General features: G+C 43.4%; 1 protein-coding gene across 8 annotated transcripts; it reads left to right on the forward strand.

Annotated features, from left to right (window-relative positions):
- The first annotated feature begins 513 nt into the window (after nt 1–513).
- Piezo (piezo type mechanosensitive ion channel component) lies at nt 514–25,109 on the forward strand. Of its 8 annotated transcripts, none has more exons than XM_076909085.1 (37): nt 514–696; nt 5,183–5,275; nt 7,643–7,858; nt 7,945–8,177; nt 8,267–8,698; nt 9,982–10,029; nt 10,451–10,562; nt 10,695–10,804; nt 10,899–11,165; nt 11,249–11,575; nt 11,659–11,951; nt 12,021–12,157; nt 12,226–12,368; nt 12,440–12,616; nt 12,685–13,201; nt 13,282–13,377; nt 13,461–13,903; nt 13,979–14,384; nt 16,036–16,098; nt 16,528–16,673; nt 17,327–17,503; nt 18,836–19,141; nt 19,229–19,305; nt 19,682–19,756; nt 20,372–20,648; nt 20,721–20,884; nt 20,954–21,100; nt 21,179–21,343; nt 21,414–21,561; nt 21,628–21,842; nt 21,916–22,074; nt 22,160–22,286; nt 22,348–22,754; nt 22,832–23,127; nt 23,212–23,461; nt 23,578–23,805; nt 23,886–25,109. In XM_076909085.1, the coding sequence occupies exons 2-37, from the start codon at nt 5,212–5,214 to the stop codon at nt 23,998–24,000; spliced, it is 7,563 nt and encodes a 2,520-aa protein (XP_076765200.1). In that variant the 5' UTR covers nt 514–696; nt 5,183–5,211; the 3' UTR covers nt 24,001–25,109. The 8 variants fall into 8 exon arrangements, with proteins under 8 accessions (XP_076765200.1, XP_076765205.1, XP_076765201.1 ...); XM_076909090.1 differs by having other exon boundaries at nt 10,704–10,804; XM_076909086.1 differs by having other exon boundaries at nt 9,985–10,029.
- Nucleotides 25,110–25,111: the final 2 nt, after the last annotated feature.

Raw genomic sequence — 25,111 nt, forward strand, 5'->3', positions numbered from 1 at the left:
ATCAAATAGATGAAGAACAATATAACAAAAAATATGTTTAAATATTCTTATCGCTCACGATTACGAACAAATTAACATAGCTTTCGATCTCTTTTCATTTCAGATTAAAAATTGTAGCTAATCATTTTCTGTCACTGTTACGTATTGTCTTTTGACAGCCGGGTTTCCTTTCTCCTCTCGTCGATAACGCCGAGGAAATTCGCGTAGGTTCGATCAAAGCGTTGCACGGTGTGCAGTCTCTGTCTGAACGGTAACAACCTACGCTACTGCGAGGGGGTATGACGCATAGTGGGGCGCAGGCGCGGACCGCTGACGCGGAGACGGGCGTAGAAAGGTGGCTCAGTCAGTGTCGAGCCGGCGTAGGTTGACGATCGTCGGTTGGGATCGCGTGTTTCGCCGCTGGACGAGCGTATGCGTCGCGATTTCGCCTCGGGGTAAACGCCTGACGGGCGTTGCGCTGATCGATTAATCGGTGACAGAGGGATCGAAGCGCGCGCGAAAAGTTCGCGGGATCGGTGGCGTTCGACCGTGCGACAAGTATTGGCAGCGTGACAGCGTTGTGACGGAGGCGATATTTGGCGCGTGTTGAAGCCGGGAGAGGCGCATGTTGCTCCCCTCCGAGCTCGATCGACGGGAAGACAGCTGGGAGAGACTCGTTCCAGAGGAATGCTATGAAACCGAGCGGTTTCATTTAAGGTGAGTCCCTTTTTCTTACGCGAGTCCTACGGTGCAACCGCGCAGTGCTCCGATTTCTTAGTCAGCTGACTGCATTTTGGACGTATCCCACGGTTGCTTCTCGTGCGCGAGTAGTGGCGCGTTCAACTGTCGTGCGCGATTTATTCAAAGGTGAAACGCGTACGATGGAAAATGTGGTACGTTCTAGTTGAAATGAGGATACGTCGATTTTATTGTATTAAGATACTGAGCAGACGGTTACCACGTAATCAACTCGAGACTATGTCCGTGGTTATATGAGAAAATTGACATGTTAATTCTGTGAATTCTAGTTAAGGGAAGCAGCACGTGCTCGATAGCTATGTAGATAGAGGAAAAGGTGACATACTTGTAAAACTGTCAAGGAATTGGAGAGTAACATATTTTCTCTGTTAACGTGTACGCTTCGGAGTAATGCGAAAATGGCTGCGAAATCGCGATTTCTTCGCCTACAGGTACATATTAACTTTCTACTTCTCGTTAAGCCTAATTAAAATTGCCAAGGAATATTAAAAGCCAATCTTATGCGTCTCGCTCCGAAATTCGCGTCGCGATCTCCCCGATCCAGAACAGTAGAAACCGAGCTTGTTCCGCACGGTTGAGACGCGAGCCTCTCGTAGAGCATCTGACATTTCACCGCGTTTTATGACTTCGCGAAGGTGGAGTTAACGGTATTCGCGAAATTCATCGGTCGATCTGTTTGTTACGCTGCAGGACGCAAAATCGGATAATACTAGTAGATATAAAAACAATTACTTTCGTAGGTTTCTAATTCCAACGAGCTGCACGTTTACGCTAACTGATGAATCATTCGATGTAGTCGTTCTACCCGAGGTGAAACAGCGACGAATTTTCACAGAGCTTCGTAGAAACAACCGATAACACGGCTATCGTCGCGAGCTACAGATTTCTGTGTTTACAACGCGTGAATCACGGAACACCGTGATTGGCGGTCGACACCTGTGTGTTTTCAAATAACATACAAATCAGATGGCGACATGTAACGTCGAAATATTATCGTTTTCTATTAACGAACAATATCGTGTTCGAATAGAATTATCTGAATAACTGAGAAACCGATAAATAAAGAATTTCGAAGGTTCTCTACATTTGGTCGGTGTCCAAGTAGAAACGAAACTAATAGACAGAATAACGTTGGCTTAGAGATAAAACGTTCGAATTGATTCTCGGAGCGAGGTTGCTCATTGTGCTGTCAGAAAAGGCAACGGTAGTCGTATTTAACCTGACAGCGTAACCAGCGACGTGCGCTCCCTTAATCAAGACGTTCCTCGTTGCGTGCGGCACGCAGCTACGCACGAGCATCACGCCAACCTGTGCGCGTTTCCTCGTAAACGGGTGTATCCGAGGTACTTAATAGAACGCGGCTGTCGGGGATCGAAGCGTGCGAGCCTTACGATAATTACTTCTGGAAAATCAACCGCGTATCGCGCGAGGGAAATTTCATTACTCTTTTTCGGCGTCCCGTTACGTTTCGCGAGACTAATTTCGTTCCACGTTAATTAAATAGCAAGAAACTGTTGGACATTCCCAACAGAAGCTCCCAATTTGAGTATGCAGAACGACGATGGCTTAAATTATCCAGATTCCACGGTGCTGTTGTCATCGTCATTGATTGGCAGTTAACCGTCGAATACTAATTAAACGGCTCTAATCGGTTGGTCGCGCGCGTCCACGTCTGCGTATGAATTTACCTGCATCCCCAGTTTCGCTCGAGCGAAAACAAAGGACTTTCATGCGGTAGCGGGTGAATAATTCCGGGATGGTTGAATGAGATCGGTCGCAAAATTCAATCGCCTGCTGCAAATCGTGTTATCTCTTCGTCAACTAGCGATCGATAAGATAATCTTTTTTCATGTCCGATGTCGCGACATCCGGAACAACGAGGAAACAACGAGACACGTAACGGTGGATTCTATGAAGACTATGTTGAATCCAGGCTCGATCGAGATCGTTAACGAGAATTCTCGTCGAATCGAGAACGAAAACGTTGCACGACCACCGCTGACCCGAGAGTCGAAAAGATGAAAGTAAATCCACGAGTGCTCCCGTCATTCCGTTCGCATGATATTTCTCGAACCGGTTTAGTAGGAGCAAGATGACACGCGGTTGATTAAAATGCAACTTCACGCGCTGGCTGACTCGAGTACTTTAAATGCAGTTAACGCAAAGAGACTGTCGGTATCGTTTACTTGGACCCTTGGACAGTGTACCCCTCGAATATTACTTGCTGCCTTCGAGATAACACTAATCCATTCATTGTTACACGTTCACCTGTTATCGTAGTTTTTTAAATATTTCGAGACACTCAATATTTATACAGTAACGCTATATCATTTGTACTAAAAATCGAGCGAAACGTTAGAATATCTATGAACGATGGCGTGAATGTTTGATCGATTCCGCATCCGCTGACACTCCGTTACTTATCGAAAGAAGGGACGTTACTCCATCTTTACTGGAACTTTCGATAAAAGATAAAACGTGTTTTCGACTTTGTTATAGAAGAACCAATCCTTTTGCATCAGTTTACACAGAGGCAACGATGCACGAATGGAAACAGGAAAGCGGTAGCGGTTGCACAATTCTATCTTACATCTGAGAACATAGAAAATAATCCGTCACAGTATTTGGTTTCATTCGTATGAACAAGTAAAGGTCAGACGGATGGCACAGTCACCGCTTCCCATGTTAATTACATAAGCAATGCGTAGCACGTGGGTGACGAATGCGATTCTGAATCAATAGTGCAGTGTATCGATGACAAAAGTTGACGCATAGCCGATGGCCATCAGTCTGGAAGCGCAGTTTTCACTTTGTTCGGCTATTTGTCTGCGATCGTTCGGTGAAAGAGAACCTCGACGATCGTTTCACGGTACCGCTAGATGCCTCGAGCTTGCACTAGCTTTCATTTAGGTCGAACGATCAAATCTTGTTGCAGGCGTCCGTCTGGTCGCGATTGCTCGATACATGGAAAGGCGATTTTTAGTGCGAGACGAATGATAATGAACAGTCTCATCAAACAGAATGATTAGCGTAATTCAAATCAATTTCTTGAAAGATACTACGCTTTCCTTTTTACTTGATCCTTTGCAGTTTAAATTCTGTTTGCTTGGAGGAACGACGTTTGATTATAGTTTAGCGCATTCTTATCTGAAAGTTCTTGCCGACGATTAACAAGAAATTATGTATGTCGTTTAATATCGTGACTCTCCTCTCGATGTTCCCTTCCTTTTAACGTAATTTTCTTATCGCTGTTAGATGATAATAACGAAGCGGTCTACGTGAACGCGGATGGACGCACCTTGAATGGGACGAACGCATTTCAGCCCCCGTGTAATTGCTTGATAATTAAATTGGGCGCGGCTGTTCTTATCGAAACATCCGCACGGAAGATGAAGAGGTTCTCCAAATTGCAAAATTGCGTTCTCGTCTCTTTTGTTTTACTTTTTGTTTACTAGAAAGGTTAAACCGACTCTGATATCTAGTTTTGGTGATCGTCCAAAAGTGCGCGACGGACGCTCGGATTCCCTAGGAAGGAACGAAACCTTGAAACCGCTATGAACTCCTACACGGAAACAGGAAATGAGTGCAGACGGTGCACGCGCACTCCAAGTAAATTCAATACGTGTCTGGGTGTCACTAACGTTTAGTCAAGTTTTACGGTTCCTCGTAAACACAAATACAGATGAATGAAAAAAGGCACGATTAATCCGTAGTACAATTCACACTCTCCACTCGCGGTCATTCTTCCCTTTTAAAAGCCTCGCAAACCTCTGAATGAAACTCTGTACCGTTTCGTCGTCGACGTTTCATTAATTACCGTTCAAATCTAATTCTCGTTACCGTCTACAAAACGAAGTTTCACATCTCTTTGTAGCGTCGCTGCCTTTCGAGCGTCAATTTGCAACTAATTTTAAAGAAACGATCTTAATTCACCTTTCGATTAACACGTGGCGCAACCAAAGACCAGACGAGAACACAGTTAGCTCGAAACCTACCATCGTCTCTCTGTTCTCTTAAGTAAAACACACAGTGCGCACACAGTACAAAGTGCATTCCACCGATCGAGCTAAATTGACCACGTCCTGTCAATGGATTATTGATCGATGAACCGCACCGGACAGGAAGTGTCACCCGATTTCACTGTAACGGCTTCACGAGACAGAGCAGATCCGCACGACGCGACAAAATGTACATTTCTCGATAGTATTCTACGGGACTGGCGAATTATTTTTAGGGGGTCAGGTTGGTTGTAAAAGCGAAGGCCGGATCATAAGGACGGCAGTGCCGCGTCTCGTGGCAAAACGAGGTTAAAGGTATCCGACTGCGGCAGCGTCGTATCGATTCCAGTCGGGCTGACATTGCCGCTGCGAAATCTCGAGATGTTGACAGCGTACACGGTGGCCATGTATTACGAGTAAACCCTTCCCTCCTCCTTTTGTTTCAGGGTGAAAGGCCATCCGAGCAGATCGAGGCATGTCCAGGTACTGGCTGAACGTGGCCCTCATCAGGGTTGTTCTACCCATTGTCTTGGCGGGCTGTAAGTGTCTATCGTATCTATAAATACACGTTCTAGCAGCGTTATCGAGCGATCGGAAGGTTGAACGTTCACTTTTTAAGTTTCTGATCCAGTGATACGAGTTTAGATAAAATCGCACGGAGAATCGAGGGTGAACGGATTTCAGGATTCGTTTAAATCGTCGGGAATCGAATAGTTTGTCGTGCGAACTATTATCGTGGAGGCGAGCCACTCGATGACATCATGGCGTTAAAATAGTTGCCATTCACGATCGACTAATGACCTCAGGTTGGGTGCTCGTCGATCCTGTTGAACGCCAGCGAATCGTGAGAAACTGGGAACGCGGTGTAGGTTTCAAGGCGAACACTAGGAATGGATGAGCAATCGGTTGAAATGCTAAGAAATACCGCGAATGGCCTCTCCATTCGTTCTTCGTATTTATTACAACACCTCGTAGGAGACATTCGCGACGTTGTTTGAATTCCGTCGAATTGAGCACGGTCGAAATTAATTGACCCTTTAATAATAATGCCTCAAACGATGAAAGGTGTAACGTGAATTTATTGGCTAGTAATATATCGAATCGAAGAGTCCAGATGTCGAACGTTCCATTACGAGACCCGGCTTAACGCTGTCATTAATTATCAGACCGTTATCAACGCGCCACATGTCCGACATCATTCCACGACGCGTGTTACACAGCGTGTATCGAATAATATTCTCATCGATTCTTTTTCAATTAGAAAGGAATACCACCTTAATAATACTGACGATAAATAACGCATAACTATACTTTTTATTGTCGGCAGTAGTTTCTGATAAAAAATAACGAATTTGGCCTAGGACTCGTAGGATAGCGTGCGCTCTAAAATTACGAATGACGTAACTCGACGTTCGCACGTTTGATAAAATAGGAAACGTGTGTTTTTTTATGGATGGTCGGAAATTCGAAGAAGCGTCTACGTATAGATATGCGCTCGTCTTTGAAAAGGCGCCACAAGATTCCTCGGTGACACCGTCGAGACGCGTTTCGCCTCCGGTTTATAATTAGGTGAAGCCACTTTCGTTCGACCGTCATTCTGGATTCCTACTTTATTGACAATTTCCCGTAATTACTGTCCGTGTTACGTCGAAATATTTATCCGACGAGTAGGCAACGGAACAGTGGTATCTGAGTTTAAGTTTCCTGCTATTTTATCGTATATCGTTTATATTTGATAAACGCGTCGAGCTTCGACTCCAGTTAGCGAATGTAACTCGTATTTACGTACAAATAACTGTACCATTAATTGATTTATATTTTTCGTAGGATTTTTTGTAGGAATCATAGTATTTTTTAATCGAGATGAAAGCAGTGTTACATTTGATATTTTTATACCGCTGTATTCATAGGAGAAAGGAAGTGCCATGCATAATTCATTCGTGTAACACTTTTATCGTCTTCGATAATTTCGAGAGTCCTCTTTGATCTTCTGACCTCGATCAGAAGTAAAGCAAAAAACACGCGAGGTTTCGACGTCGTTGAGGAACGAACGTAACGTTGTTATCGCTCGAATTATCATCTCGCGCAGGCTGGACGGTGTAATTAGTTGTCCGCGGGTTCTATAATTAACAATGCTTCACCGAAAAGGCGGTAGTGCTTACACAAATAAAAGAAACGATAACAATAATTTGATGTATAAATATTACGTTAGAAAATCGAATATAACTGCGGTACTAATAATGCAACATTTTGCAATTAGCACGCTAGGACACACCAAGTGCTATACATTCGTATTTACTTGGCAGCGGAACAAACTTCTGCTTTATCCGCGCCGACAAGAGAAAATAGTAAGCAAAACGCATTCTCCAAATAGAAAGTGTTCTCGTAGCTACGTGAATTGGAGCAAAATGGAAATGAACTTGGAGAGCAATCTTGATGAGGCGTTCTCTCAAAGAAACCGAGCTTGTTTTCTAGAATGCCTCTGTGCAGATGCTCGCGAAGGACTTTATTACGTTTACGCTTCCCAACGAGCCGAGAACGATTAACGTCCCGAGTATACACGCAGGTCCAGAGTACTCTGTGGACCTAATTATCCCCACGTATCTTCCATCGTGTAGTTGATCGATAATATGAGTAACGCGATGAATTATCGGAATTCGCCAAAGAAATACAGGGGACTGAAATGTCAGTCGAGTTTCATCTCTGAAATCCCCAGGTTAAAATTAACCTTTCTTTCACCCTACTTCTTTTCATATCAGTCGAGCGAAATGCATATCTGTGCGTGAGAAATACCACTTGGAAAATGTCACGAGACGAGAATTACCATTTTCTAACTAGCTATAAACAGTACTGCAAATGAAGTGAAAATTGTATTGTATTTAAATTACATTGATTGATTCGAATAGGTACAATATGGCGTCCCGTAGGATTGTCCCTAATTTACCTGGCCTTGATGCTATACTCGCCTCACGTGCCCATACCAGACGCGAGAACGATGGCTGGCCATACGGGTCATTACCTGAAGACCTGCATCGGCCTGTCGTTCCTCACAGCCATCATCCAATTCACCTTTCAGATAGTTTTCTTGGCTCTGCCTACGGAGGATCACTTCCTTGACAAATGTGTGTATAATCATTCGAAATCGGAAATAATCCTCTCGTCGATTACCAGATAAAGGAGACACGCTTCACGTCGAACAATGTTCCAGGCAACTTGATGGAAGTGTTCTTCAGGCACGTAGGTTTGGTAAGGCTAGTTAACGCTTCCGTATGGGAGATTTTCTTCTGGTTGGCCCCGGAGTTGATCGTTTTCCCCACCAGCTTGATACTGTATTTCCTATGCCGGTTTCTGTCGCAAAGTCGCGTCACCGACGAGGAAGACGACGCCTCTGCGCATCGACACGCTGAGACGACCAAAAAGTCCGCGGATGGAACCGTCAAGGTATCATTGGCGACAAGAACAACACGACGCTGACGCGATTAGCTTGGACTGGCTGCGATCTATTTAACGTGTAACAATTCCATGCTCAGATCATCAATTTCCTGGGACGTATCGGAACTTACGTGGTCCTGGCGTCGCTCTGCATCACAGCGTCCCTGGATCCATCAGTGGAGGGTGGTTTCTACTTCCTCGTCTTCCTTGGAGCCGCTACTTGGTGGGCGTGCAACAAAGAGCTTAGGAAGGGGTTCGCGATCCTCTGCAGGCTCGTGATGGTCGTCGTGACCTTGCACATCCTGACCTTGCTCAGCTATCAGAATCAACTGCCCCAAGAGTTAATACCTGTGAACAGCACTTGGCAGCGTTACTTCGCGCTGATTCCCATTTACGAGACGAACTGCTCGAATCCGAGGGACGTGAAGTACGCGGACAATGCCGATTGGTTGATCTACGGCTATTGCCTAAGGTTGTTTTGGCTCTACTTCATTCTGGCATTGCAGTCGCAATTCCTCAGTAAGAAGCCGGTGAGTTTATCGCTGGTACACATTTTTATCATTAATAGATAGTATGTCGGAGGTAGAATAACGATTAACGATTATTTCGTGGATTAATCAATGGAATTAATCGGATGAAGGAGTACAGCGAGGTCTAGCGAGAGATTAAAATGTGGAAACGATTAAGTGTTCGGGTGAAACTAGCGAGTAGTATCGATTGGGAATTAATTAAGCATATACGATATCTTCTAACACTCCGGGTACTTGAAAACGATCGATGTACGTTATAGTTCAGTCTACGAGCCGTTTTAAGCTTTGCATCCGGTGTGGAATCGTTCTAACAACGGCACGTCGCGTGCAATGCGTTACTGACTCGATTAACTTTCTTGCGGTTAAGGTGAACGATTAACATTTTTTTTAACCGACCGAGTAACACAACCTCTTGGACGCTTTTACGATCTCCTCTCGTTAACCACCAACCAGTTGTCTATAACCAGCATCTGTTTCCGATGATCGTTGCTTTTACTAACCGAGGCGTTCCAGGCGAAGAAAACGAAACGTTTGAGCGGCAAGATGGAGAACGTGGACACTCCATTGTCCAGGCACGTGTCCATCAGGCGGAGGACACCGTCTCAGAGGTGGCACTCGGCACGGCGAAAGGCTCGCGTAAGGATCGAGTCCTGCATGAGCCGAGTTCTTTTCAAACATTTTTTACTGCGCTTCGATCTTTCTCTATTACGTACTATCGACAGATTTATTTCAACATCGCAACTGTATATATTTTTCCATCGACTCCCCCTTCTTTTTAACCCCACGTTCGCACACTGACTCGTTTTAAAAGAAGCTGTACTTATATAAAAAGCTTTATCATCGATTTGTGCGTAATCTAAATTTTTCTCTGAAGATTCTATCAAAGTGTGCGTACGATGGGTTAAGTTGTTGTACATTGGTACCATCGTATAGTTTTGTTCTATCGCCAAACTGTTATGATTTGAGAAAGAAGAATGAAGAATGTACATTATGGAATGCAGCAACGATATTTTGTATTATTATCTGTTTGTATCTATATTTTCGTTTTTCCTTATTTGAATGAAGGTGGCAAAGAAAAGAATTGAACGGTAAAGGGAAAAGGTACGCCGTTTTATATTACGATCTCTATTTGTTCAATTAATCAACCGCCCCCCGCCCCCTGTCAGACGACTCCCGAGTTTTTATTTGCTGTCGCCTTCCAGATTTCCGGTTCTGTTCTTTAAATGCCGAACAAATTCCTTTTCCGTTTGGATGCTGCTATGTTTAGTTTGCCATTGTTTTAGAAGCCGAACGTTAATTCGTCGTTACCACCTGTCGACGAGCGCACACCCGTACGTATAATGATTAAGTTTGCATGTTTGATTATCACATTATCTCAGCGATCACTTTTCTTAACTAATTTCATGCCGATCACTCCTACTCACCCACTCGAGCAACTTTCAATTTTTGCATTCCTTGTTTTCTTTTTTTTTTTCTTCCTTTGATTTTATTGATTTTTCAATTACTTTGGGATTATTGATTTTAATAATAGATCTTATCAAATTCTTACTATCTAGCTGTTTTGGTGAAGGTACAAACAATTTTTTTACATGTAGCTTGCATGTGTTGCACACGCTTGACGAACAAAATCTCGCGTAAGATGCCATCTTTTAGTGGAAATTAGGATTACCATAGCCTGAGAAATAGAACCATGTATAGAAATAGGCCTTTAGAAAGCTATAAGAGAAATAGCATTGGGAATTTTATCGACAGCTGATGCGATTTGGGTCTGGGAGAACGGGGCTGCTCCAGGACTCGACCGGAAGTGTCATCGTTCAGGACGGCCATCACGATGATAGCATCCAATTGCAAAGTCTTAACGAAGGTTCGTCTCTTTTCTGAACTCTTGCCACTTTTACGAACTACTGCCCTCTTCGACTGAAGTGTTCTAACGGGACATTTTAATCGAGAAGAGCAGAGCACAGGAAATAGAATGTATTAACTAAACGCTTCATAGCTGCTCCAGATGAACAATCAGGAGTCATCGAGCACATCATTATGGCCGTATACTCGATCTTCCAATTAATAATCAATTCGTCCTACCTCGCTACGAATATTATAATGATGGTAAGGGTCAGACTTAAGTGATTATCGATTAAATTTCACGAAATCGTTTGTAACAATTCTGATAGAAAGTTTCGCGTGTAATTTTATTCGCCAGACTTGGAGTATAATGTACCACAGCTGGACGACGTTCGCACTTTTGCTCTGGGCCTTGGTACTCTGGATGGTGCCTAATAAACGCGCTTCGATGATGAAGTGCTCCCCGTTTATCGTTTTTTACGCCATGCTTTTGCTCCTCGTGCAATACGCTTTCAGTATGGATTTAACGGAGGAAGAACTGCCAACGGAAATAAACGGGATAAAAATATCGGAGATTGGTTTCAGCAAATCCGACCAGCTCAGCTGTTGGCACTTAGTGGTTAAAGTAACGATCGATCTTCTAATTTCTATTTGGGAACCGAGATAAAACGTGTTAAAAAAAAATAACTCTTTACGATCACGTTGCAGTGTTTATTCATATCGATGTTCTGGATAACTATGAGACAGTACACAGCCGAACAGAGCCAGCAGAGGCGGTCTTCAGCGTTGAGGGACATGGTGGCACCGTTACACGTTTCCGTTTCGACGGCTACCACAGCAATGAATCACGAAACGCCGGAAATTAAAAGCAAATTTATGAAGGACGTTGGCATAGTATTAAAGAAGTTGCTGACCAAATTCTGGATCGCCGTGGTGGCCATCATGCTCTTCATATGCGGAATCACTGGCGAGCACATGACCGTCTTCAGGATCATTTACATGTCTCTCTTCCTTGTTCTGGTCATCACTTTCCAAGTATATAAAAAAAGAACTATGGTCGCCTCTATATCATCGAATCAATCATAACGATTAATCGAAAATTCCGTTTGTTCCCTAAGATATCCTGGACGTTGTGGAGGAAGATGATGTATGCGTTCTGGCTCACAGTGATCGGATATTCCGTGATCATGCTGATCCTCGTCTACACTTATCAGTTCCACAATTTCCAAAAATACTGGAGTTACCTGCGCATCGACGAGAATCTGCAGAAGGACATTGGTTTAGTGAAATACGCGACCAAGGATCTGTTCGTCAGGCTATTGACACCGACGTTCTTTGTCATCATCACTGTTCTACAGATTCACTACTTCCATCGCGATTTCTTGGACGTGACGGACATCCAGAAATTCGGGTTAGTACGCGGTAACGTAATATTTAATCGAGCCATTTAGATAATCATGGGGTAATTGAAATTGCGTAGAACCGATGAAAGTCCTCGAGACAGACGGTCGAGTCTTGGTCATTCGCCGATCTTAACTATGCCGCCAACGTCACCGGGAGAAGTTTTCCTAGTTGACGAGGATAAAGACACTATGTACACCTTAAGACAATTAAAACGTACGATATTTTTTTTTTTTTTAATGAGGATTAATAGAAAAGTATATTGACATAATCACGATTTTTAGGAATGTCCAAATTGGAACGACTAGCGCTGTTCCGTAAAGCAATGAAACACTTGTGGAATTTTTACAACTACACTTGGCTGTTCCTCGAAATACACATGCAGAAAGTTATTTTCCTTTCCGTAATGCTGTACTGCGTCAATGATGTGAGTTGAGAGCGATCAGACACCGATTCTAGGTTTAATTTCCACTATCTGTTATAAATAATGTGTTTCAGGTATGCGCGATTAACTTGGTGTTCGTCGTAATAGTAGTTATCATGGTCAATTCTCGTAGAAACGTTCAAATATGCACTGTTAACGTGATCGCTGCGGTGATTGCTATTTTGATGGTCGTGAAGATGTTATATCAAATTCAGTATATCGATCACAACAATTGGAACGTCAATTGCACGGTAAGAAACCACGAATCCACTTGATCGACTCGATTTTTTCACATAACTTTACGCGTTATCATTTTCAGAAACACGTGGACGACGTACAGTATCAGTATGGTAGCAACAATACGGTCTATAACATCGCAGAATGGTTTGGAATAAAGAAAGCGGAACCAGGACACTTGGCTGAATTGTTAAAGGGTTACATAGGCATCTTAGTGGTGACCACCCTGAGGAAAGTGATTAAGGTTCGTCAGCGTTTCTATAGGAAGGCACTGGGCGAGCCTCTGGATACGCCGCAAGTTATGTTCCCTTCGATCACCCGTGAAAACGCTGACAGAGGAGTGCCGGAGTGTTTGAAATTCCTCTTCAACTATGGATTCTACAAATTTGGCGTTGAGTTCTGTCTGATAGGAATCGTAGCGCTGATTGGAACAAGATTGGACTTCTATTCGGTCCTCTACAGCATCTGGCTCTTATTGTTCTTTTCTCTGAATAGGAAGACCGTTTCGAAAATCTGGCCCTTCTTCAAGATCTTTGCCATAATTCTGCTACCTGTTCAGTATTGCTTCGTAGTAGCACCACCTACCTGGTTTTGCATAGGTTGTTCAACGTTTCTAGTACGGAAATTTGTAATAATACGTGCAAGAACAAAATGGTAACGAATCACGATCAACTTTCAGATTATCCATGGGGTGCGTCGAAGACTTTGAGGGGGTTGCAAGAATGGATGTACTTGCCAGACCCTGACTTCCCACCCAACCCTAGAAAATTAATGTGTAAGAGTCACAGTGCAATATTTGACGTCGTCTTAATTAGATTTTTATGACGGAAAAGATTCAAATTTTTAATGCGAATCCAGGTGACTTCGTGCTGCTGATGATGATCGCCAGGCAGAGTCTCGTTTTCCAAATCGAGCAACGTAGCACGGCAACCGGCACAGAATTTGCAGCTGGCCACAATTACTCCGTCTACCAGAACATGGAGAAACCAAATTTCGTGAACCCCGTGAGAGATTACGTTTCCCATATTCACTCCTGGTTGGATATAATAAAGCGAGGCGCGTTAATGAGCCTCATGTGGATCACTTTGTCGATCATGTTCCTGGCTGGAACAGAAAGGACCAATCTGTTCTCGTTGGGCTATTTGATCGGTGCGTTCGTTTTCCTTTGGCAAGGCAGCGACTTCTACTTGAGGCCAGTGAAGGCTATCCTACGATGGTGGAACTTCTTGATCGGTTACAACGTGGTCGTGATATTTTCGAAGGCTTTGCTTCAGGGTATGGGATGCGTGCTGGTAAATCAGGTAATTTCTCATTTATTCTTAAACACGACTCACATTTCTAAATACAATTCTGACATGTTTAATATGAAAACTTAGGTGGAGGCGTTGGCGTGTCCGTTGATCCAGTTGTTTGGCATAACTTGTCTACGAAAATTCAGAAGTTCGGTCAGCGGGATAGCCGCGGACAAGTACGATTGCGAGGTGCCACGAGAGGATATCGGCATGGTCTGGGACGGTCTCTGCTTTGGCTTCCTGTTGCTCCAGAAACGGCTCTTCAGGAGCTACTATTTCTTCCACATAGTGGACGAGACGAAAGCCATGAGCATTCTGGCATCGAGGGGTGCCGAATTGCTGGAGGAGTTGCACCAGAAACGCATCGAGACTCAAGAAAACGTCGAGAAGAACGTGCTGCAGAAGTTGAAATTCAAGATGGACAAGATCAAAGCTAATCAACGAAAGATACAGGGCCCCAGTTACAGAGAACCCCAGACGCACAAAGTTGGTAAGGATTATTCCGACGTTCCTAATCGTCTCTCTTTCTCAAAGGTATAGAACAGTCAGACTGACGGAACGAAACTACCTTATATTCCACGCTTCGACCACTGAAAGATGATGCGACTTGTGCGCGGTAAAAAAACAGAACGATACAGGTAACTCGAGCGTTGCTTCGACGAGGAACACAATTCCACGCACCATCTTTCAATGGACCAAGTAGAGCATCTCTGAATTCTGAACGTACCACTTTCACGTGTCCTATCCACTCTATCAACCCTGTACCAGTGTACCCCAAGCAGTACCGACCAAGAAGTAGCCTAACCCTCGACACAGGTACACTGGCAGGTACACGAGGGCTAACGTCGAATCTCTATATTTAATGCGCACGGAAAAAGAAGGGGAGGCGCCTCTGGCGAGGTCTTCCAGCGTAAGCTCGTGCGTCTCCTCGGGTCACACGCCTCCTCAGGGTTACCAGACCCCGATCGACGAGGACGAGGACGAGCCGCCTCCGTTGACGCCCCGCGCTGCGTCCCTCTTGCAGGCGCCCACGCCAAATTCCGCAGTAATGACAGTGAGCCTCGAGGGGTACCTCGAGCCGACTCGTATCTCTTTCGGTTCGCCGCCGAGTAGCGAGCTGAACCCGCGCGGACCCTCGCCGGACGAGACGTTCCCGGTGTTCTCGCCGCCACCGTACGATCGTGGACCGCCGGATCGATCGTTCGCATCCTCGAGCAGGCATCGTCGACAGTCCAGCTACATTGGCCCGCCCTGGATGAACGGGCTGCACACGCCGAGGCAGTCGATCGTCTCGACCGCATCACGTTCACCGCTCTCTCATCACACATGTAACGACAGACCGGGAACAAGATCGTCGCCGTCGTCGATCCGCTACGATGTCCTGTACATACGCTTCCGCGACAGCACTTATATAGATCATCCGCCAGGCACAGATGTTCCTTTCGTTTCGTTTTCTTTTCCTCGTTCTTGACGAGTTGTAGGATCTCTCGCGGTTTTCTGAGATCGTTTCGATTCTCGCGTCTATCTCTGATTATAGTGTTTATACGAGGAGAATGTAGACGCTGGAGAATTTTTCTTTCATCCTGTAGATATTTGATCGGTTTTTCTCTTCGGATTATACTTTTTTTTATTCTTCATTGATTTTAAGAGTATAGTTTTTATGTCGTACGCTTCTCTGTCGAGTCTCTCGATCGATTTTTATTGGATGTCGTGATCTACTTGGACTTAGTACTTAGATGTACATACTACTTTCTGAACATACTCTTTTCTATGCTGCTCGATATGAACGATTGGATAGCTCTCAGTGTGTCTCCTTCGATTAGAATCCCGCTTCAGCATCGACCATTACATCCTTCCCACCTACCATGTTCATAATCGAATTGACAGTTTTTATAGGAGAAAAGAATTGTACAAACGGAATCTTGAAGGATCCATTTTAATTTCTCGACAGATCGTTTCGTATGCTGTCGATCCTGCTAATCACGGACTCCAGGAATTTAATCACGATTACTCGACATGTAATATAATGCATATATGTATATTCTCTTGTAGTATAGATCTCTATCCGTCTGCTACGATGACTTTCACGTATTCTTTTTTCAGTTTTTTATCTATACCTTTTACGTTTTTCTTTCCGCTAGATACTCTCTATCCAGGAACACGGCCGTTGTACAGAGTTAGCGCGCCAAAGACGAACAGAGAGGGTAAATGGAAATTATCATTTTCTTTCTACGCAGCCTCCCCGGGCTTTCTCGTCCTAGTAACTAACGTGTCCACGTCCCGACTAACTATCCGACTGCTTTTACAGAGTATCACGCTGTACATATACCTATTATGAAATTTTATGTGCGATCGTCCCTTGTAACGTGCGTGCAGCGAGAACGGAAGAGGGTGGTGGTGGGTTGCATCCGCGTGTCTTTTCGTGATCGTACTAACAATTTCTTTAGATCTCAATACATGTATACTATGTTCTGTGTTAACTAGCCTAATACATCTTGTGGAGTAACATCTTCTTTGAGCACCATTGTTAAATAAAATATCGTGCATGGCTTTGGCACAATTGAATAACGTAAGTGATCAGTCGTTCGGCTATTCTTCCGGTTGTTAAGAGATGTTCTGTTCTTTTTGATTAGCTATCAGATCCGGCGACTACTACATGTTCGACGACCTGGACGACGACGACGTGACCGATCTGATACCAGACACAGAGTCCGAGAAGAGAGAGGCGGAGAGACGTCGCGAGGCGGAGAAACGCGGGAGAAGAATGACCATCTCCGAGGTATGTCCATTCCTTCTCCCATCCCATGGTTGTTCTCAAACGATTGAGCTACACGTTCTGGAGGATTGCGATAAGAATCTCTGGTTTGTCTGCTATGAGTTTCCAATCTAAAACAAAAGTTTGACTAATCCCAATCGGAGAGCGTTTGATCCTCTGAGAAATTCCGCGAAACGACCCGACATGTATACATATAGAATCAGATGTCCATGTTATATCCTTCACCGTGACCAGAATCGACACAATTTTAATTTCACACTTCAATTTTTGAATTTGGTTCGTGTTTGAGTTAACTTCGTTAACCCATAACCGAGTTAACTTCGATCGATCGAATGCGCACGCTCGTTCGCCAGCGAATCTATCAGATGGATCATCGGATCACGGCCAAAGGTTAATCTTTGATTTCGGTGTGTGCATAAAAATATCTGGCATTTTATCTATCGATCTACCACTTAGCCTCCTCCCTTATAACCCCCCAAACACCCCCACGAGCCCCACGAGCCCTCAGCCATTAAAAAGCACCACCATTCTCATGACTTTCTCTACCCTTGGCCCATCGAGGAGTCATCAGACAGCAGACAACAGTACACCAGATAAAAAAAGGCAAATGGTATTGCATGGAAAACGAATGACTCTAAAGTCTGGTCCCCTTACAGTTGATGAACACCGTGATTAAGACAGACATTGAGATCGCGACGCACGTCGCCATGTACGGAGGGACTGAAAAGGACGCGCTGAGACTACGTCGTCGGAGTGTGCCTTTAACAAGGAAGAAATCGTCTATGTCATATCTCAGTGCACGTTCCGAGACCGACACTGCAGTGGCCACCGATGTGAGACCCCCTTAAAAGGCTGCATGTCACTGCTACAGGCTCTCTTTTTCTTACCTGCCCACCATTTTTTATTCCTTCGTCATTCTTTATTACATTTATTTCTAACAAGTACACACACGGTGTCCCGGTCGGCCATGGGAGAAATTTCAAGGGGTGATTTTAGAAACGTGAAAACGAAATCGAAACCTGCGAAGCTCAGTTGATTTTGGTTCCTAGAATCGTCCCTTTAAATATCTTGCAACGACGGCCGAGCACTCTGTACATATACGCTCTCTCACCTTGATCTCAGCGTCGTTTAATTTCTCTGTCTCATTCATTCGTAATTTTCGTTCTATCTCTCTGTAATTCTCATTGCTCCATTGTCAGTGTCTACTTTGGTAGTTTCTTATATGTGAATAATTGTTCTCAGCTTTCATTGTACATTGTACCTCTTCCTTTCTTCTTTTATTTTTCTTTTTTTGTTCGTATGGTTATTTTATTCGATTATGTTTTTTTCGTTTTTTTTTTTTTTTTTTTGGTTTCTACATCGTAAACATTTTTTATCTTCATTGCTACAACGAACTCGAACACACTCGAATCACCTACCTATATATATATATATTTAAAAATTTGTTAATAGCCAGCTATGCAATTACTTACACAAAGTTTTTAACACGTTCTTAACACAGTTAACGAGTACACGAGACACGAACATACAGCAAACCACAGAATAATAGCGATATTAATGAACTGTGTGCGATATTACAATATTGTATTTGCTAGTTATTACAGCGCTTCGACAGTAATTTCTCTTTTCGTTTTTCGCATCTTACAGCTTCCTAACGAAAAAAAGAAAATATATATATACATATATAAATATGATGGAAACGGTGGTGTACCACTTACACCGATTTTACTTTTTTTTTCTGTTTTTTATGTCGTTATCTTTTCAATGTTGTAGTGACAGGTGGCTCCTCGTCGTTGGTGTATATAATCTATCGCTCGATATACTTGGCTTAATTTGTTTTCATTACGTTTACAGCGACTGTAGCACCGTAATCTCACGCTTGTAATATTTATAAAAAATAATATTCAATGTCGATTAGCTGGACATACGCGGAATTTGAACGAGACTATATGCCGTGTTCGGATGATATTCTGCACTTTCGATTGAACTTTTTGCGCAAGGAATCACCCCTTTTCCCAGTCTGTGCCACGATCGCTGGGACACCCTGCATACCTGTCTGTCAAACGATGGCATATACATTTTGTCTTCAAATTCTACGTATCTGAATTCACTCTCAGTTAAAGAGGAAACGCTCATACAGAGTGATCGTTTGTGGTTCGAACCAGGGCGGCGACAAAACGAGCCTAACTTCAGCTGACGATATAGAAACCGAAGAGAAGGACGTTTCCACGGCTGAGCCTGAGACCAAGACACCTGAACCGTCGGACGATGACGAGTACGGGGACGACAAACCAGAAGAGAAAGAGAAGACAGAGGAGGAAGAGAAGAAAGTATCGATCTCCACCTATTTCAAGTTCCTCATGGTGATGATAAACAGCACCCTTACGTCGATGACCAAGTACTTGAACAGATTCTCGCGCGACTACAGATACATCCGCAAGGTTTTAACGAAAGAAAAGAGAGTACTGAAGGTACATCGATGAACAGAATAAGAATCGAGTCGATCGTTTCAATGGGTTAATCGTCTTTCTCTTTATCTTGTTACCCTAACGTTTCAGGCGAAGCCAGACTTCCGTATGGGGATGAGATTGGGCATCAATCAGATGTGGCAACCTATTCCTCTGATGAAAAAAAGGTGAGGGTCTTGAAGGATGTCGGGAATTGTTATTCGAAACGATATCTTTTGTCTTCACCGAATATCTGTTCGTAGATGCTTGATTGTATAGATATTACCCTACGTCGTAAACTAGCAGGTTCGCGTCCTCCGACAATTCGAAATGGTTTACAAGGATTCACGTTCTCAGCCCCCTGATCGTACAGCTCTTTGATAACCACATCTATTTACACGTTAGAGCTTCAGTTGCAATGCGCTTGACCGAGATACTTGCTTGCCCTCGTTAGAAACGTCCGGAATCCCATTAAACCGATGTAGTCCGTAATTATTCGACCCCGCTGTTTAGGCTAAACATTATTCGTAGAAGGTAGAGTAGTAAATGTGCTCGCTCTGACAGATCGACTAATGGAAACGCCGAGGAATCTTTCGATGCCGGCGAGGGCCCGAGTCAACCACGTCCGCAAGAACAGAGGTACGATTTCGTATAGAGTAGATCTTGTCTCTGTAACCAGTAGATGTCTGTTGTCTAAAATACTAATATCTTCCAAAAAAAAACTTATGTAACTGTACGCAGTAATTAACAATAACCACTTACCAGTGAATAATCAGTCTGTCGCGGCTTAATAAAAATGTGATCCTCGAAGTAAACGTAGACAGAGAGAGAGAGAGAGAGAGAAGTGTTGTTTTTTGTTAGGAAAAGCAGCTCGCTGACGGTACCGCACATCCGAATTCTGGCGCCCAGTTTGGAGCGAGGATTGGACATGTCCTCCTCCAGGTATCAGTTGTATCGATAAATTCGTAGGCTTCGTTTATCGTTCGTTAAACGCACCTGTTGCACGTTAGTCTTGGCAAGCGGCATGTCCATTGTATAATTCTTCTTGCTCCTTTGATACGATTTACAGAAAGAAGAGCGGCAACAGGTCCTTCTTTTTAATTACAATTTACAGGTCCCGAGCTTTCAATGTGCTTTCGGTGTGAGTACTTCGCAAGAGAAAGAATTCTGCTTTCTTTCTCCTGTGAATCTACGTTGAAACACTTCGCGTCGATGTTCCTTCGTACGTTCTAATGGAAATCTCTATGCACGCAGTACACTTTTCTCTCAAATTTCACCCGTTCAACACGACGACGAAGGTGGTGGATTGTCTGAAGTCGATCAGCCGCCTATAATACAATTACTGGCGTCTATTTGGTTCGGAGTGTTGGCGCATTCGTGTCTGCTCTGTTACTTCATGGTGTTCCTTCATCAAATTAAAAACGCGTCTGTCCTCTCCACCCCACTGCCTCTCATGGTGTTCTGCTGGGGCTCGTTGACCATACCACGGCCCTCGAAAACGTTTTGGGTAACGTTGATTGCGTATACCGAGGTAAAGTACCATTTCTTACGTCGATCCAGTTGTCAGTCGTTTCTTTATTCGTAAACCCTGGAATCTGTTTAGGCAATCGTTATAGTGAAGTGTATCTTTCAATTGGAAGTACTGCCCTGGAATCGAGACGCTGCGCCAAATAATCCCTTATTCACGCCCAGAATTATGGGGGTTGAACGTAAACACAATTACGCCTTATGGGATCTGCTACTGCTGCTTATGATATTTTTCCATAGGTAAACTATAATGTACATTTTGGAGAGGTATCGTTCTATTCAGAAATTGGGCTACAATTTTGTTTCTAGAGTCATGCTCAAATCGTTAGGCCAGTGGACGAGTCCGTCTTTGAAACCGAGAAAAATAATTCCCTCCAATTTGACCGTGGTTCCATCCAAGCCTCCGCCTGAAGACAAAGGCCAGGGAGAATCTGTACAGCGACAAGATGAAGCGGAGTACGTAGATTTTTCGAAATTATCTAACCGATTTCTCATCTTCCCTCGCGTCTGTATAGTCGTTTCTCTGCTTTACAGAAATAGCACTGTCGTAAAGACGCCCGCAGGACGAACTTTAAATCTTCGTCCAACGGCTGATGGTGAGAATGTGCAAATCATCGACGAGCACGAGAAATTAGTCGCGGTTCAAGGAGAAGAACTAAATCCTTTGAACGAAGATTTTAACAACGCTATGAATATGACGTGAGGAAATAGATATGCAGACTACAATTTTATTCGATCATTTTTTTAACGTTCACGATTCGTTTTGCAGTGTGAATAAATATGCAGAGCCGATGAAACGGTTCTTCCAAAAAATTCTCAGTCCATCTGGTAAGGAGAAGACGAACGTCTACGCGTACATGTTCCTCTGTGATTTCTTCAACTTCTTGTTGTTGATTTTTGGATTCTCCGCATTTGGTGTAAGTTTCTCTCAGCCTCTCGCGAACGATTGATCGGAACAATGGATAATTTTAACGAATTTCCAGACGCAACAAGGAGACGGCGGTGTCACGGCCTACCTGCAAGAAAACCGTGTTCCAATGGCGTTTTTGTTGATGTTACTATTGCAATTCGCACTGATAGTCATCGACAGAGCTTTGTTCCTAAAGAAATCGATCGTAGGGAAACTAATCTTCCAGTATTGCCTGATATTTGGCGTTCACATTTGGATGTTCTTCATTCTGCCAAGTGTAACCGAACGGTACGATTGGTATTTTACGTATACACGATCGCATGGAGGAACAAACGTGTAATATTCTTAACGATCATCGTAGACAATTCAACGAGAGGGTTCCTCCACAAATTTGGTACATGGTTAAGTGTTTCTACCTTTTACTGGCGGCCTATCAATTACGACAAGGATACCCAACACGAATATTAGGCAACTTTCTTTGCAAGAACTACAGCATTGTCAATTACGTCTTGTTCAAAGGGTCAGAACACGTTCCATCCGTGAAACTTGACAATATTACATCACGCGATCTACAAGAAAATAATTTATCCGTTACTCTTCAACAGATTCATGTTAGTCCCTTTCCTGTTCGAATTAAGAGCGGTCATGGACTGGATTTGGACCGACACTTCCATGTCGATAATGGATTGGTTCAAGATGGAAGACATTTTCGCCAACATTTATCAGATCAAGGTACACGATACGGGAAATTTCATAAAAATATACTCGATTCGCTAACAAACTGGAATTACAGTGTATGCGAGGCGTAGAAGCGGATTTCCCTCAACCGCGAGGCGTGAAGAAGCAACAAATGAGCAAGTACCTGGTCGGTGGTGCCGCTCTATTCTTAATGATCGGTTTGATATGGTTCCCGTTGCTGTTGTTCGCGCTTGGCAGCACAGTTGGCGTCTCGAACTTGCCGTACGACGTGTCGATGAAGATCAGAATCGGCCCGTACGAGCCGATTTACTCCATGTCGGCACAGAGCAGCTCGATCATCGAATACAGCGAGTCTGAGTACGCGAGGTTGACGAATTTGTACACGAAAGACAGACCCGCGGTTACGTTCCTGGAAAACTATATACACTCCGACGTAGCCGCTATAAGATTAAGTGGATTCTCTCGGAAATTGTGGAGCATATCTCCGCCAGACTTAGATAGGTACGATCAAAGACGCTCTGATTCGAACGAATGGGTTTGATAATATCGTAATTGGTCTCGCGATTGTTTTACGGCAGGCTGATAAAGGAATTAGAAGATAACAGCACGACTGTCACTATTCACGTGGAGTGGACAGTGTCCCGAAAGACGGACGCGAAAGATGCCAGCGGGATAACGACGAAAGTGCGAGACATAAAGTTACCACCGTTCGAGAACGGTGAATTCAATCCTGTGAGAAGATCGTTGGCTGATATGCTGTCCCCCGAGGAATCGACCGTGCATAACGGCACCATCACGTTGGAAAGCGCTTTTCCCAAGTTTTTGAAGGTGACTGGTCGAACTACCGACGTCGTACCTCAGTTAATGCGAATGCGTAAGTTTGGCCGAATATACAAATAGAAAACGCGATTTCTATTGAATAAAGGTGGTTAATCGACTCTCTAAACATGACTTTCAGCGAGATGGTTCGATGACGATTTAGAGAAAGAGGACGACAAACATTTGTACAGGAACATCAGCCTTCACTTGTCTACAGACGCGAACTGTTGCGCTCGTCAGAAATGGTGGGTCGTTAACGAGGTTTGCAACGACAGCTTGTACAACCAGCTGTTAAGCAGGGTGCCCTTAAATGACTGCAAGTACATCATGATGTTCTTGTTCAACGACAAGACGTTCCCTGAAGGGTTAAGCTTTATCAGTGGATTCGGGTGTGTCTTTTAGACGATCTAATTTTATTCCTCTTACCTCTTACGCTACCTTTTCAGGAAGTTATCGTTTAATTTTGTGTACTTAATCTTTTATTTGTTTCCATGTATGTTTATAGAATCTTAGGTTTATACACTACCGCGGTGATAGTCATAAGTCAAATGATGAGGAAGATAGTCAGTGACATGGCACCAAAGATTATGTTCGACGATCTACCCTACGTGGATAGGATTCTGCGATTATGCTTAGATATTTATCTGGTGCGTGAGAGCGGAGAATTGTGTCTCGAGGAAGACTTATTCGCCAAATTAATATTCCTCTATAGATCGCCAGAGACATTGATCAGGTTGATATTGCGTCATGTCGTCGTTGTATGGGACTTTTATAAGTTCGGAAAGGGTGACGAGTAAATGAATTTTCTTTCAGATGGACAAGGCCTACCGAGAAAGGGGAAGGGACTGACAATGAGGATCAGGATGATGTGGATGATGATGCTACCGCGCAAAGAGGGGAATCTCGAGAAGTTTCCCGGCACGAATAGATTATTAAACATCGCGATGGTTGAACGCCAAAAACGAACGATATTAACGTGACTATCGTGCAATTTTTAGGAGAACTAGAGTTAAGTTTGTCCTTTGGCCAAAAAAAATTTGTTCAATCGAAGGTTCTACGAGAAATCTATCGATCACGCAAAAGGGTAGATTCGTTATATGCAGAGAGAAGCTTTTAGGAAAAAAAAAGATTATCGGTAATCTTGAATAACGGAGACAATAGTACGCGCACTATCGAGGTGGCACATATAATGGCTTGAAAATTGAAAAAACTCAGGAATCTGTGTCCACCGTGTTTGTTGTTAGAGAATTGATTAACGAAGAGGTTGTTCCTATCTTTCAAACGTGTATATTATTAAAATGTACATACGCGAGCAATGCGGGGAAACGGGGAGAAATAGTACGAATGGGAGACTATAAAATGTTACGAGGAGATTCAAAATTTTTTAAAGAACTCAAAGATACATCGTGCGGTAAAATTATTTATTTCTCGATCGTACGTTTAAGTAAAGTTTTAGTCATTTTTACTTTCATATTTATCAATAAGGGATCCGCTTGTATAGTTAGTTGTTCATATAGCACGAAGGGGTATTGTGATTGTAAGGCGTACCAATTTTGAAACAAGTGCTTTGTACAATTGAACGGATAAGAAATAAGTTTGTCGTACCACATGCGAGATAGTGCTTTAATTGCAATTCGAATTTACTTGGAATTCACGCCTAAGCCGAACTATATTTCTAACATATCGCATTTAAGATCGCATCCCTATAAATAAGAACACGAGACCCCTTTGCCCCGAGAAACAATTAAAACATCCAAAACTGCCGATAGCGAAACGTTTTAGTTCCCTTTTATACATTTTTCTAATCGTCAATTTATTCCAGCAGTCAATCATCAATGATATAAATTATCTAGCCTTTTTGCCAAGTCTTTAGCACGTTTTATATAATAATCGTATTTAAGGGAGACCCCGAGATCATGACAATTATCATTATTTGTAAATATGCATTATACGATGTTCATTTTCGTCGGAGAAATTGTATCATGTCGCCTTAATATGCCTTTTAAGAGTATCTTCGAATATAAATTGTTTCAAACGAA

The sequence above is a fragment of the Xylocopa sonorina genome, chromosome 1 (genome assembly GCF_050948175.1).
Source record: "Xylocopa sonorina isolate GNS202 chromosome 1, iyXylSono1_principal, whole genome shotgun sequence".
NCBI classification, from domain to species: Eukaryota; Metazoa; Arthropoda; class Insecta; order Hymenoptera; family Apidae; genus Xylocopa; species Xylocopa sonorina.

Excerpts from the sequence above, each read along its gene's own strand:
- Piezo (XM_076909085.1), top strand. The coding sequence starts at position 5,212 with ATGTCCAGGTACTGGCTGAACGTGGCCCTCATCAGGGTTGTTCTACCC. Across the intron at positions 11,952-12,020 it reads ACGGACATCCAGAAATTCGG|AACCGATGAAAGTCCTCGAG; the intron begins GTTAGTACGCGG and ends GAAATTGCGTAG. Across the intron at positions 23,462-23,577 it reads AGCTTTATCAGTGGATTCGG|AATCTTAGGTTTATACACTA; the intron begins GTGTGTCTTTTA and ends GTATGTTTATAG.